This window comes from Schistocerca nitens, chromosome 1 (genome assembly GCF_023898315.1).
Source record: "Schistocerca nitens isolate TAMUIC-IGC-003100 chromosome 1, iqSchNite1.1, whole genome shotgun sequence".
In the NCBI taxonomy this organism is placed as follows: Eukaryota; Metazoa; Arthropoda; class Insecta; order Orthoptera; family Acrididae; genus Schistocerca; species Schistocerca nitens.
The window spans coordinates 93,532,987-93,547,511 of record NC_064614.1 but is presented as its reverse complement, the minus strand read 5'-3'; the positions used below and the strand labels follow the sequence as shown (position 1 = coordinate 93,547,511).

The 14,525-nt window shown below is 39.2% G+C and overlaps 1 protein-coding gene across 2 annotated transcripts in view; it reads left to right on the top strand.

Annotated features, from left to right (window-relative positions):
* Window positions 1-10,155: 10,155 nt before the first annotated feature.
* The window catches only part of LOC126241509 (rab GTPase-binding effector protein 1), a 204,743-nt gene continuing 200,373 nt past the window's right edge, over window positions 10,156-14,525 (top strand). For both annotated transcript variants that reach the window (XM_049948012.1, XM_049948011.1), the window contains exon 1: window positions 10,156-10,458. In XM_049948012.1, the coding sequence (XP_049803969.1) occupies window positions 10,404-10,458 (55 nt within the window). In that variant the 5' untranslated portion in view covers window positions 10,156-10,403. The remainder of the gene's footprint in view (window positions 10,459-14,525) is intronic.

Here is a 14,525-nt window from a genome sequence, read left to right as displayed (position 1 = left end):
TGTATAAAGTAAGTTTTGTTCCCTCCAAATGGGACAAAGAATTTAAATCACAGATATACTTCATTGCATAGAATGAAACCACAACATCAAAGTTTTAAACAAAGAAAGGAGTATACAGTTTTGTGTTATTGATTCAAACACATTTACAGATACTCAATGTTATAACATTAAACTAAAGCAAAAGGCAAAAGAAGTCCATACAGCATTAGAGCTATGGTGTTACACACTGTCGTACAGAAAAGAAAAATGGCTTAAATTTTCGATGTCATAAAGCTACTGGTCTAGAGATGTCCTAGTGCCGCAATGGCGGATGAGGGACAGCATCCCGCCAGAGATGGATGGTCTACTTCAACTTGTCTTTGAACACTTGAACAAAGAAGACATCACGTTTCTCTCAGAACTTTCTGTAGATACCTTGCCCCTATCGTGTTCGAATCAGTCTGTAGAGGCTCCTATGCCTCAGCAAAAAGTATCTTTTGTGAATGAATGGAGCATTCGTTTTTGTAGTTACTGATTTTACCCCCAGATTACTGATGCTGCCAGTGTGGCAGTACTGTCCGCCTTTTATTCTGCAAACAAGACTATTTTGTACAGATCGCCGTATTACACAGACAGTTAAACCCTGCAGAAGCTGTCTACAGGTCAGGAAATATGGGAAGACACTTCCTCAATTACACTGTTCTGCCACTGACGACAAAAGCTTGAATAATTCAGCCTGAAACCAATCTCCAATCTGGCTATATATCACCTCCTACCATATCGATGTAGTAAACACACAATTCCTGTCCTGCACCATACAAAATCACCACTCCTACGCCCTGGATATAGCTATCGACCATCAGACTTTCGCACATACATCGCAAAGGCAGACAACATAAGCACACGGACCGTATGTAGTCCCAGCAGCACTAGATATTTCCCATCAGGTCGATAGGCCATCCACTGCAGCCCATGGTCACAAGTCATCTGCCTCCACACATACACTGGCCAGACACATGATCACAGCACCCTCAGCAGACTGAGGTCAACCTCCGAACTGTTGTACAAAGGCTGCGTCGGTTCCCCTCGGCACAAAAGCGTTACTGTTTCTGGCCCCAACCTGCTTGCTCGCTTGCTTTCTACACCCATCTCCAGACTCTGGGATTACAAATACATATGCATTTTTACATGGTTCGCCAGGATATCATACCATTTAAGCGATCCTAATCGATATCAAGCACATACCAGTATGCTACCGATCGTTTGAACTGTATAATTCCGAAGTTATAGATTGGAAATTATTTCTCTAGAAACCCGAAACATTAGCGAGGTGGAGCGTGCTGCATTCACCTGAGTAACTAGAAACTTATCTCGTCTGCGAAGACCTTTATGTGAAAACTCGAAAAAAATAGATGAAACTGATATCTTCGCTCTTGAATTCCGATATCGGTCTTATAACGGATTCCAAATCATTCTTATAATTTACAAAATCAACTACAGTGTTTGTCATGTCTAGGGAACCATCAACTTTCACCTGCTAGATGCACACACCACAATCGATGTTCTCTCAACCAAATAGAGATGGGAAATGTGCAGAAGCAGTCAACTGCACAATTTACATGGGAGGGAATAATCGTCCAGCGGAAACACATGTGCATATTGAATCTTCTCAGATTTCCACGGAGAACACACGTGATCACGAAAGCTGTCCAATCCATATTGAGTATTAGTTAGCTATTCAGCCGTCTAGAGGAAGAAATGGTTAGCCCCAACCGGCCTTTCCATTCTGATGCCTCCTGCTGTTAGGTTGAAATGTGAATCATTCCTGCCACAGGCCACCACCGCCGCGCGCCAAGCACGCCAAAGGGAATCGTCCTAGGAAACCAACCACATAAATATTTGATCACTATAATTACAATTAAATATTATGATTGCGGTCTCAATTGGACTACATTCGACAACGAGCGATTTATCGGAAACATCTCCTGCTTATGGCTGTGGCCCTGGAAATAAAAATATTTGTACCATTCTTATGACTTTCATTTCCTTTGCAGCTATCGCAGTATTCCACATCACATCCATGTCTTCCTTATGACTGAACATAGTCATTTTCTTTGCACATGTCAGAACACACGTGCATAACTAAAGTAAATTTTAATTTGTTAAACTGATAGTTATGTACTGACAAGTTACTCTGTAACTGCGATATACGGTATGTTGGCATTTAATACGTTCCAAAATTACTTTTTGTAAACCAAGATATTTCTATCACTAACTGTATCTCTCTTGTTAATTATATTTTTAACTTTGTCTAACAGATCTGAAGATAGGCAGCTAGCTTGAAACAGATCATTGAAAATAAAAAAAATAGCGATCAAAGACTGAAATGCCATATTTTTAAGAGTTGGAAGTGTTTAATGCTTTCGCACATTGTGAAGAGTTTCCTGTTGTAAGAAATGCAGAGCAGGCTGTAATTTCTACGATAAAAAACTCAATGGTTCTCAATGTCTGCTCACTTTTTGATGGAGTGCTGTGCCAATTGCGAACTGGCTGGTGTTCACTACTAAGGCCACATGTGCTCCAGGGATGGGATATGATAGGGCCACTGTGTCAGCTAGGCTATTTTTCAGCTCCTTAAAGAGAAAATTCTTCTCTGGAGTTTGCCGCTTTTCCAGCTAATGCGTTGGTTAGAGGTATCTGAACATCAGTGGTTCCACTAAGGTGGCGGTGATACAAGTTTACCAATCCAAGAAACTCCTGAACTCTCGGTAGCTCTGAGGTTGAGGAAGAGAACGTAACTTCCCCAGCTTTTCCAGTAGAGGGGAGGTGCCTTCAGTCTACACTCTGTAGCCAAGGAAAGTTACCACTGTTTCACCAAAAGTGCACATATCTTCATTTAGTGGGACTCCATGGATACTTAGCCCACTTTGACTTTGTCAAATGTTTCTCATGGTTCCAGTCATTTTCGGAAAATCTCAGTGTGTCATCAAAGTAAGCAAAGCAGTGGAGTAGTCTCCTCAGTGCATCATCCAGATAATTTTGCCATGTCTGGGCAGCATTTTTAAACCCAAAAAGCATAACCAAAAGTTCAAATAGCCCAAATGAGGTAACCATTGGGGTCTTTAGTATGTCTAGCTTTGCCATAGCTATCTGACTGCAAGCTTTATGGCAATCTAACAAACTGAAACTTATGTGAAGTCCTGGACTTGTGACATAGGGTATTTATCTGGAAGGATTCTGGCGTTCAGTGCCTGGCAGTCATTACATGGATTTCATGATCAATTTCCCTTACAAACAAGGTTTCGAGGAGAGGACCATGAGCCATTGGATGAGTGTAAGACTATTTACTGTAACATCTCATCAAAGATGGCCTCGGTTTAGTGTAAATGATCAGGTGGTATTCAGCGAATGCATGAAGAAATTGGCAGCCCTGGTGTTGGCTGGATGTAGTGTACTCTCTTGTACTTGACCCGCCCCTATCCATAGCAGGTCACAGTGACTTGGAGGCTGCAATAGTAGGCGAAGAAACTACTCCATTTTGTTGTGCTCTGAGCTGTTGTGTTGATTTTCGTGCAGTCTGAAAATTAGACTTCACTTCCAAAATAGCAGCCTCCAGAAAATTACTATCTCTACGTAATTCATTTTATTCATACCGTTTTTTCTTCAATCTTTTCCTCCAAGTTACATATAGCTGATTCGTGGTTACTGCAATAATGCTCCCAGCAGTCCCTATTGTCCTCCAGGTTAGTCCTGTTGAGGATGCCCACAGAATGGTAGACACAGAATGTCAGTTGTCCCTTGACTCTGGAGATAATGCAGCTTGACGCAAAACCTCACATGCACTTGGTAGAGAGTCTACTCTCAAACACCATTGTTTTTAGTCCATATGTCTATAGGGCAGAGTCATTGATGCTTTCAAGGGAGCTGCATTGGTGCATTTAGTGTAGAGGAAGGCACTGACAGGCAGCATGTTGACATCTGACCCAGTCTTGACTAAAAACTTCAGTCCTGGAAGAGTCATAAAAATGAATAGTCTGTGAAATGCCAGATGTCTGATTGTTGCTCAGGGAGTTGACTTGGATGTTGTAGCATCATCCTTACTTATACTTAGCTTGCATATCCTAGCACCAGCCTATGGAGGTAGATGCTGCTTATAGTCACCATGATCTGTCACTCCTAAAACAGATCGTGAGAGGCATTTGGGTGCTAACACAGTGTAAAGCACTTTGTAGCTTGAAAACTGAAATGCCTGTGGAACGAGCAATACCCTGTCCGGTTAGGTTCGTGTCGTCAGAGTTGTGATGGGTGGTCAGTTTGAGCAACTGAACTGTCTGCTGCTGCGTACTGGAGTTGCAAAACCTACAGCTGTTTAGTCAGCTTATAAACGGTGGTGCGGAGAGATCAGAGATCCTAGGTGACTTTCAGTGGTCAGTCGTGGCTGTACAGTTCAGCAGTGCTGCTTCGGCTGGGTCCAAAAATACTTACTACTCTGTGAACCACGGTGCTTCTAGGAGTGGTCACGACAGTGTCTCGATCGAACGGGGCGTGCATTCTATTGGCACTTGCAGAAACTCAAATAATGGCCGAATCTTGTGTGCAGTTATGATTAAATTCGCCTGCAAAGGCAACTTTGCTGCGAAATGTATAACAGCCGAACATCTGAAAGAATGCTATAATCAGCCATGGCGCTTAAGTTTTTCCAAAAGTTGGAAGGCGACCTGCCGCCGCATTTTCCGCGATAAAGAAGCTGTGTTAGTCACTGATCTGTCGGATTTTTGCCGTGAGACATCAACACCATCTTGAGTGTGCTGTAGGCTTGCTGGGAAATGAGGTATAAAATGATGTCTGACACTACTGAAAAGCACATTGGTCGAAGTTGCAGGTCACCAACATACATTGTTCAGATTCATCATATGTTTACTGTTGCACGGAAATGTTCTCTGTAATAGCAGACTAGATTTCTGGCTGTTCGGTATGAACAGTGAAGCTTGAATTCGTAATCATGATGTGGTTGGGCCATGAGAGCTGTTGAATGGAAAGTATGTAATTTATGAGAATGGCACTAGCATGAGGGCTTGCATCGGGGAAGTATGTTCACGTTTGGTTTGATGTTACGAAGTCCTGCTGTATGGTTGTGTGAAACAATGTCCTGTGCTAGTGGTACTGAATCTGATGGCATGACCGTTATGGGTAATCCCTTGATGTCATGGTTGATATCGCACATGAGGTGCAGAATCCTATAACAGTGGTAATATAGAGGGGCAGTGTAGAACTACTGTTTCATTCATGATGTCATGCATTGCACCGTCAATGGCGCGGAATAGGTTGTATGTGAACGACATGCCGATATGTATTGAAGCGAGTTACGCATTAATAATGTGTCCACTGTAGCAGGTCGGGGTTTAGTGATACTAGATATTAAGTGTCACTGTCAGAGGCGAGAAAAGGTCATTATTTTATCAGGGACGGTTGGAGGGAAAGCGACACTTTCTGGGCCAGGGAGTGGGCTCTTTCCTTGGCTCAGTGGGTGAGGTGTAAGAGAAACATTGGTGGTTCCACTAACAGTAATTTATTGAGACATAAGACCCTTTAAACAAACAGAGTGTTACAATATGTTTTAACTCGCTCAATAACCATCAGTCCATCCGTCAGGGCGACGTTTCTTCATATCTTCTTTCTCCCCTCAAACGATCTCCTCAAAGGACCACCTCACGCCCCGTTGGCGGAAGTATTTATTCGGTGTTTTTGCCAATGTCGCGAAGTTTCTAGGGCGGCGACTGACTATTTGGTCATTGATCTATACTTCTTATGTTGGGCAGAAACGTGACCAATGTCGACACACATGCCGGCTTTCCATTGTTTTACCTCTATGCGGGCGTGGTCGAACATTGTTCTGTCGTCCTTCTCCACATCGCCAGATATGTCTCGCACATTTGTTCAGTATAATGACAGTTCCTGGAGCATTGACAGATGATGTGCGAACTACGCTGGTCATTGTTCTCCTTGGAAGCATTGCCCGTCTGTTCAGTCATCGATCAGTCGAAGTGCTGACTGATGCTGCACAAACTCCGCTGGTTATCGGCCTTCTCACATTGGACAGAAACGTGACACACGTGTTGGCTATCCTTATTCGACTGCTGCAGCTTCCGAATATTGTGGTTTAACGTGTCAAAGTCTCTAAACTGTTCACTTAACCTATAACGAGACATTACGTATATTTCTGCTTTGAACAATCATAAATAACAAATAATTATTATACGTAACTATTATGAACCTTACAGCATTACCATACCACTTTAATTTCAGTGTCTCCACATTTGTAGGAGCACTCGTACTATATCAACAAAGCTCTACGTCGATACTGCACAGCAAAAATGGACTTGATTAGGACAACTGATACAAAAGCGCATACTCATGATGCATTGTAGATTATCGATTGTGTCATTCTCACAGATCAACTGCACCAAAAATTGTAATGACGTACAAGAAGTCATTTTACATTCACATCGAAAATTTATTTCTAAATATAGCTACATGCTAATTGTTTAAAAGTTGTTTATTGTTATTAAACGTACAGAGTATAAGTAATTCTTACCCACCACTATTACACTTTTAGTGCTTTTGTAAAGAACTTGGAAAGTTAAGTGTCTGGGTTGACTTTCTAAAATGGTACCTGCAATTATCAATCTGTTTTCCTAAACCCTGGTTCACACATGCAACAAAAGTGTCGCCACAACCAGTGGCATACTGCAGTTGCATATGTGAACTCCCAGTATTTTGTGGCGCAACTTAAGAGAGGCGCCTTTTGTCACGCCACAAAAAGTTCAGCTTGGTTGTACTTTCTTGCACCACTTTCTATCCGCTACTGCTACCTGGTGTCGGTATTTCGGAACACATGTTTTCTGTTGCAGCTTCTTGCACTAATTGATGCTGGACTCTATACGATTTGAGTGTGTCTTCGTTTTATTTCTGAAAACAGTGGAAACATTAGTTGGCAAGTACACTGTCTCAGCTGCTGCAACTACAAGAAGAGCAACCTATGTTTGATTTTCTGCGTGTGTGTGTGTGTGGGCAAACCAATGACATATCCCACAACCTTAAAAGACTTTTGAATGAATAAATAAATAAACTTATGTAGGTAACCTAAAACGCAATTCATATAAACTTCGTGATTTATGAGTCCAAGCATTGTATAAATAGTGGAATACATGAAGTAAATAGCTCCACAGTGTCATGTGGCAGGTTTTAAACTAAACATTAGTTATTAGACATGCCTACATCAACGAATACAATAACATTCTAAAATCCTACAAGAGTGACGTGTCTGCAAATGATAATTACCTGCCAGCTGTTTGTTAGTTTTCCATTGCAGACAGCGTTTTCGTCTCCGAGTGTTATTTTTTTATAATCTTGTTCAGGTATTTCCCAACAAACAAAGCTGTGAGTACAGGCTTTTCTGACCATATGGCTTTAAAAATGATGGTAAGGAATGAGAACAATAAGAAATACACAGTCACTGAAAAATATGTACAAAGAAGACTTATTAATGCAAACAACATAAGGGTATTTAATAATATGCTAAAAAGGGTGCAGTGGGGCATAGAATAAACTGATGATGTAGACAAAAAGTATGACAGTTTTCTCACTGATTACAAATATTGCTACAATGTTGTGTTCCCATTTAAAAGAATTAAAGTCAGTGAGAAGACAAACACATGGTTAACACAAGGGATTAAAAAAAAACGGTCACCTTTAGAAACCTAAGCAAACGTGCTAAAATAAATACAACAATAAAACCATACTTCAGGAAATATAAAGGGGTCTATAGGAAATTTTTACAGGCAGCAAAAAGGCTGAGCAATGATTGATACATTATCAAGGGAAGCAATAAATCACAATCGATTTGGGAAGTTATAAACAATTGCATAGGAAGAAGTAAAACTTAGACCCATAATTTCAAAATTAAAAGTGAGGGTAAAGTGATAGAATATACTAGACAGATCGCCAATATATTCAATGAACATTATGTGAACATAGTACTGAGTCTAATTAAAGGTTTGTGCAATTCAGACAACAAAAACATAAAAGTACCAACTTGTGAAAAGACAATGTTTCTGTACTTAGTAACAGAATGTGAAGTTAGAAATGCTATTAATAAACTAAAAAATAAAATGTTTTGTGGTATTGACAGAATTCCAGACAAGGTAATCAAACATAGTTCTACCAGAGTAGATACTCACCTAACTGACATTATTAATACTTCTTTCAAAGACAGGGGTGTTCCCATCAAAGCAAAAACTCTCCATAATAAAGCCACTTCACAAAAATGGTTCAAATGGCTCTGAGCACTATGGGACTTAACTACTGAGGTCATCAGTCCCCTAGAACTTAGAACTACTTAAACCTAAGTAATCTAAAGACATCACACTCCCATGCCGGAGGCAGGATTCGAACCTGCGACTGTAGCAGTCGCGGGGTTCCAGACTGTAGCGCCTAGAACCGCTCGGCCACCCCGGCCGGCAATAAATGAGACAGGAAAATGGTTTAGCGATAATGCTTTGATCATAAATAAGGATAAAATGCTACTGATGAATTTCAGTAATATTAAAAGTAAAGCTAGAAGAAGAGTAAAAGCCGAGTTAGGGAGCTATGTTACTGCACAAGCCCCATACACAAAATCCTAGGTATATGGGTGGACGAGCACTTGAGGTGGGAAAAGCATCTAGAAGTTTTGAGTAAAAAGCTAAGTAAATGCTGCTATGTGCTAAGAATGTTGCAACACTGAATCATTGCTGTGTGCCTATGATGCTTATATGAACAGTTTGCTTAGATATGGTGTGATCTTCTGGGGAAATACAGGTATGGTAAAACAAGCTTTCAAACTTCAAAAAAGGGCTATTAGAATAATGAAAGAGTGTCATGCAGGGAAATATTCAAAGAATTTCAAATAATGACTCTTCCTACCTTCTACATTTATAAATGTGTATGCTTTCCGAAAACTTACCAGGAATTTTCAACATTAAATAATCAGGTTCATAGCCATGAAACAAGGAACAGAGATGACTTTCACAGAGACACCCACAAAAGAGCGCCCTACCAAAAAAGTGTAAACTACCAGCCTAAAATACTTTTTAGTGCACTGCCTTCTACAATAAAGAACATTAAAGTATTTCATAAATTCGAGGTTGATCTTAAACAATTTTTACTAACACATACTTTTTATAACATTGAAGAATATCTGAATATGTAAAAGTAATATTATTTACATATACTGATTATAAAATATTTGTATTTATTATCCAAGTTTTTCAAACAAATTAAATATAAGAAACTATATTGTAATTGACTACATCCATAGTATGTATATTGTTAACAGATGAATAAAGAGATTGAATTGAATTGAAATGTGTTTGTGGCCCCCAGTTTATCTTTGTGCAAAATCTATTTACGCATCCAAAATTTGGGTTTCGTCTTCCTTGCATTTAACTCTTTTCACAGCTCTAATGCCATAACCTGCACTATAACATATGATTTCAACTGCTGCGATACTGAAACCTGTGCAGCTACTGTATGTAGAATTTGTGGCGTCCAGTGTTAACGGTAACTCACGATGCCACTATAGAAAGCCACAAGCGGTGGCGTCACGTTAGTGGCTTGTGTGAACACGACTTTATTGATGACCTAGAATCAAATATTCGAGACAGGATACAAAAATGTGGCACGCTACATCGCCAAGAGATCGCCCTTCAATTACTCTTCGATTTTTGCAAACAGCATTTGTTACTCTCATTATAAATCTATTGTGTATATGCTTACACCCCCTTCTTGTGAAACAAAAGTAATAGGTAAATTCGTTTCTAGGTGTTAAAATGGTACATTTGTTTTGACCCATCTGTCTTTGTGCCTTTCTCCACAACGTCGACATTTTCGTACCGGTATTGGACGCATAAAATGTTTGCAAGTTGAGAAAAACTTCCATCAACTGTGAAACACTTGCAGCAAGACCCAAGAAAGTTTCCTGCGACTTGCGCATGCTATTTGTGAAAGTTAGTGAAACATGAGGGACTGAGGAAGTGAACTTGTCGGGGATGTTTCTAGGTCAAAGAACTTATTGTACTAGGTTGTGCAAGAGGCATGTGAAAGTTGGACGCACTAAAATGTGGAGGTATATCTTCATACGAAAATCTCTGTCCCCAACTGACATCTGATTTGCTGTCGAGACGGAAACAAGCAATAAAGTTTAGTTTGCGTCTGCTGCAGGTGTGGCGGTGCGAAAGAATGTTGTTGTTCAAGTGTTACGATGCGTTGTTTTTATCGGAAACCTGTGTTTGCTGAGTTGCTTGAGGCATCACAGCCATAGCAAATGACATGAGGTAGCTCTGTTCGAGAGTAAAACTACTGTCTCAGTTTACATTGTTGTGAATATGGAGAATACTAGCCATTTTGACGACTCGCCGGAACTGAAACCGGAGGGGGAAGGTAAATTGTTTCAGATGATACTATCACACGCTTTTTAATATACCTTACGTGCTACCTACGTAGTTGCAGTCGAACATTGTAATCCAAATACAGGTTTGATAGAGCTCTCTCAACGTTAGTCTACCCTATGCATGCCTCATCATCTCAGCATGACTATCCATTTGCCCCTGCTTACTGTTTTTACTCCTTTACAATTTTTACCTTCCCCATTATCTCATCGACAATCGAATGTTTTAAGTCATTATTTACATCTTCATATTTTTATTATTGATTTGTAGGTAAATTTTTGACATTGTTTGCCGAACTGACATGCATATTAGTATAATTTCTGTCGTATTAGATTGTATTTCACTCTGTTTTAGATTACCAGAGTTATTGTTGATGTGGTGTTACCGCAACCAAAACATTTACAATACATTTACAAATCTGATATCCGTGCACAGTAGCATTGTTTTTAATTTGACAAATGTACCGTGATTTGCGTGAACAAGGTACCATTGCAATACTACTCTATCAGTTCGTCGTGTGCAGCATTCAAGAAATGCCTAAAATGATCTATTATTTAAAAAGGTGTTATTCAAAGATTCAGTTTATTCCGTTAACCATGTCCATATCTTATATGTTGCCCACGATTTACTACCAGGGTCAGACTCTCCAAATATAAGTATGAAAATGTGTTACCACTGCGACTGGCGTCTTTCTTTAATTTTTACTATTGTTGTCTATTAAAATTCAGTACCTAAGTTTTTTAGTGTTTGTGTAAGTACTCAATGGTATCGATCATGCAGTGCATGTACTTTCAGATGCTTGAAGTAGAATGACTGAATATGAAATGAGTGCACTGAAGAAATGGTTATGCTATCCAAGATTTTTCTCTTCACACATTGTACAATTTGCTGACACCGTGATTCCAGCTACAGATTTAGAAACTTGGATTATCTTGCCCAAACAGTTACAGTTTGTTGTCTGCCCTGTTGGTGTATTTTTTATTATTATTATTTTTTTATCGTGTAGAGAGATGATATTACGGGCGTTGAATGTCAGCTTGACAAATAATGTCAAAAAATTACTTCCATCTGTTTGGGCTTCAGATCTGCATTCCACCAGAATTACCTTGAAGATTTATATTGAAGGTAGTTTTGTACTGTTCATCAGGCTGTTGTTCTTTCCAGGGATGTAAATAGTTAGCCTATACAACTTTTTCTGAATATGCCTCACAATTTTAGTTATTTGTAAATGAAAGACGGGTTAAATGTGGAACATTGACCTTGAAGTATTCTTAAATGATCCTGTTACTGAAGTTAATCTGCTTTTCCAACTCGCAACCATATTATTATCTTCCAACCTAACCAAGATCTCTAGCCACACCTCAAATGCACATTTCACAACATCAGCATTTTAGGGTGGGGAGGGGGTGACACTGCCTACTAAAATCCTGTAGCTGTTTACATCAGTTGATCTCTTCACGGACACTTCCATAAGTCTTTTGTTCGTATAGCTTTTTCTAATGAAAAAAGTGCCTTAGGATCCATTGTAATAGTACTGAAGCCGTTTAGTGTTTTAATTGCTGAATGAACTAAGACACTGAACTATACTTAAGTTTATGTGAAACAGTAATTACTACTGATCTGCTCCCACCTGGTCTGAAGGTGTAGGATTTGTAATGAATAATAATGTTAATGCAGTTGCAGTTTGAAATCTGGGTCAAAGTATCTTGAAAGCTGGTAGAAATCTGACTGACTGCAATAGGCCTATTAATATCAATAATAATGTTGTCTCCACATTAAACTTTTTAGGTAGGCCTAATGCTAAAAGTAAAATACTTGCCATGGAAAGATAATTGTCACCTAGATCTGCTTATATCTTTACAAGACTTTGTGAAACAGACATCAGTGGTAAAAGATTATCGTGTTTAGTCATTAGTTTGCCAGATGCAAAAATTCTTAGACACCCTCCCTGTAGATGGGTTGAACCTGCTGCAACAGTATTTCAGTTTTGATGTGTGATATGTAATGTGATGTATATTTGGAAACAGAGATAGAACAGAATAGTGACAATGTTCATTTTCATTGTATATAATTGTTTTGGAATACAGATTGTGGTGACATTGATCTGTACATAGTTATAGCTAAGTTTGTGGTGACATTGATCTGTATATAGTTATAGCTAAGTTAAGATAGAAAGTGATGGTTGGCAGTGAATTGGTGAAACCAACAAATGTGATGATGAGGGAATAACTGTGAGCCTTGTTATGGTGTGGAACTTTACATGTATTGGAATTTTATGAGTGCACCTTATGCCCAGGGATGGAATGCGTCAGCAGCTCTGAGCAGTGATATTATCAGTAGTAGTAGTAGTAGTCTCATGCCCATATTACATTTTAATATGTGTTGTAAATGCACAAACCGAAGTTTTAAATATATGTACAAAAAAGTCCAACTTTCTTTAAATCCAAAAATTAGCAGATTGAATAACTTCCTCAGTTACTATAGCTCCTAAACAGATTAGCCATTGCAAAGAATTTGTGCTGTTGTGTGCAAAGAAGCAGCTATGTTACCCATGTCTGATGTCAACAACTACCGCCCAATCTCTCTTCTGAGTGCCTTATCCAAACTTCTTGAAAAAGTAATGTATTGTACAGTAGCTTCACACCTGTGTAAAAATAAAGTTTTAACAAAATGTCATTTTGGTTTCCAGAAAGGTTTTCAACCAAAAATGATATATATTCTTCCACTCTTCCGAGTAACTGGAAGTCACCTGTTGGGACTTATTGTGATCTCTCAAAGGCTTTTGATTGTAGAAATCATGGAATACTTCTAGACAAGCTCAAGTACTATGGTATGAATGGGACAGTACACAAATAGTTTAAATCATACCTAATTGGAAGAGTGCAGAAAGTTGAAATAAGCAGTTCACATAATATGCAAAAAACTGGTGATTTCTCAAACTGGGGAACAATCAAGAATGGGGTGCCGCAAGGTTCGGTCTTGGGTCCTGTGCTGATCTTAATATATATTAATGACTTGCCATTCTATATTCACGAAGATGCAAAGCTGGTACTTTTTGCCGATGATACAAGTATAGCTATCACACCCAACAGACAAGAATTAACTGGTGAAATCGTAAATGATGTGTTCAGAAAATCATTAAGAGGTTCTCTGCAAATGGGCTCCCATTACACTTTGACAAAACACAGTATATACACTTCCACACAGTAAATGGAATGACACCATTAATAAATATAGACCTCGATTAGAAACCAGTAGCTAAGGTAGAATATTCAAAATTTCTAGGTGTATGCATTGATGAGGGGTTGAACTGGAAAAAAAACACACTGAAGATATGCTGAAACATTTGAGTTCAGCTAATTATGCTATTAGGGTCATTGCAAATTTTGGCGATACACGTCTCAGTAAATTAGCTTACCACACCTATTTTCATTCTCTGCTTTCATATGGCATCATATTCTGGGGTAACTCATCATTGAGTAAAAGAGTGTTCATTGCACAAAAGCGTGTAATCAGAATAATTGCTGGAGCTCATCCAAGATCATCCTGAAGACACTTATTTAAAGAGCTAGGGATCTTCACTGTAGTCTCAAAAAAAAAAAAAAAATATATATATATATATATATAAAGATGATGTGACTTACCAAATGAAAGTGCTGGCAGGTCGACAGACACACAAACATACACACAGAATTTAAGCTTTCGCAACAAACTGTTGCCTCATCAGGAAATAGGGAAGGAGAGAGAAAGACGAAAGGATGTGGGTTTTAAGGGAGAGGGTAAGGAGTCATTCCAATCCTGGGAGCGGAAAGACTTACCTTAGGGGGAAAAAAGGACGGGTATACACTCGCGCGCACACACACACATATCCATCCACACATATACAGACACAAGCAGACATATATCTGTGTGTGTGTGTCGGTATATGTGTGGATGGATATGTGTGTGTGTGTGCGAGTGTATACCTGTCCTTTTTCCCCCCTAAGGTAAGTCTTTCCGCTCCCGGGATTGGAATGACTCCTTACCCTCCCCCTTAAAACCCACATCCTTTCGTCTTTC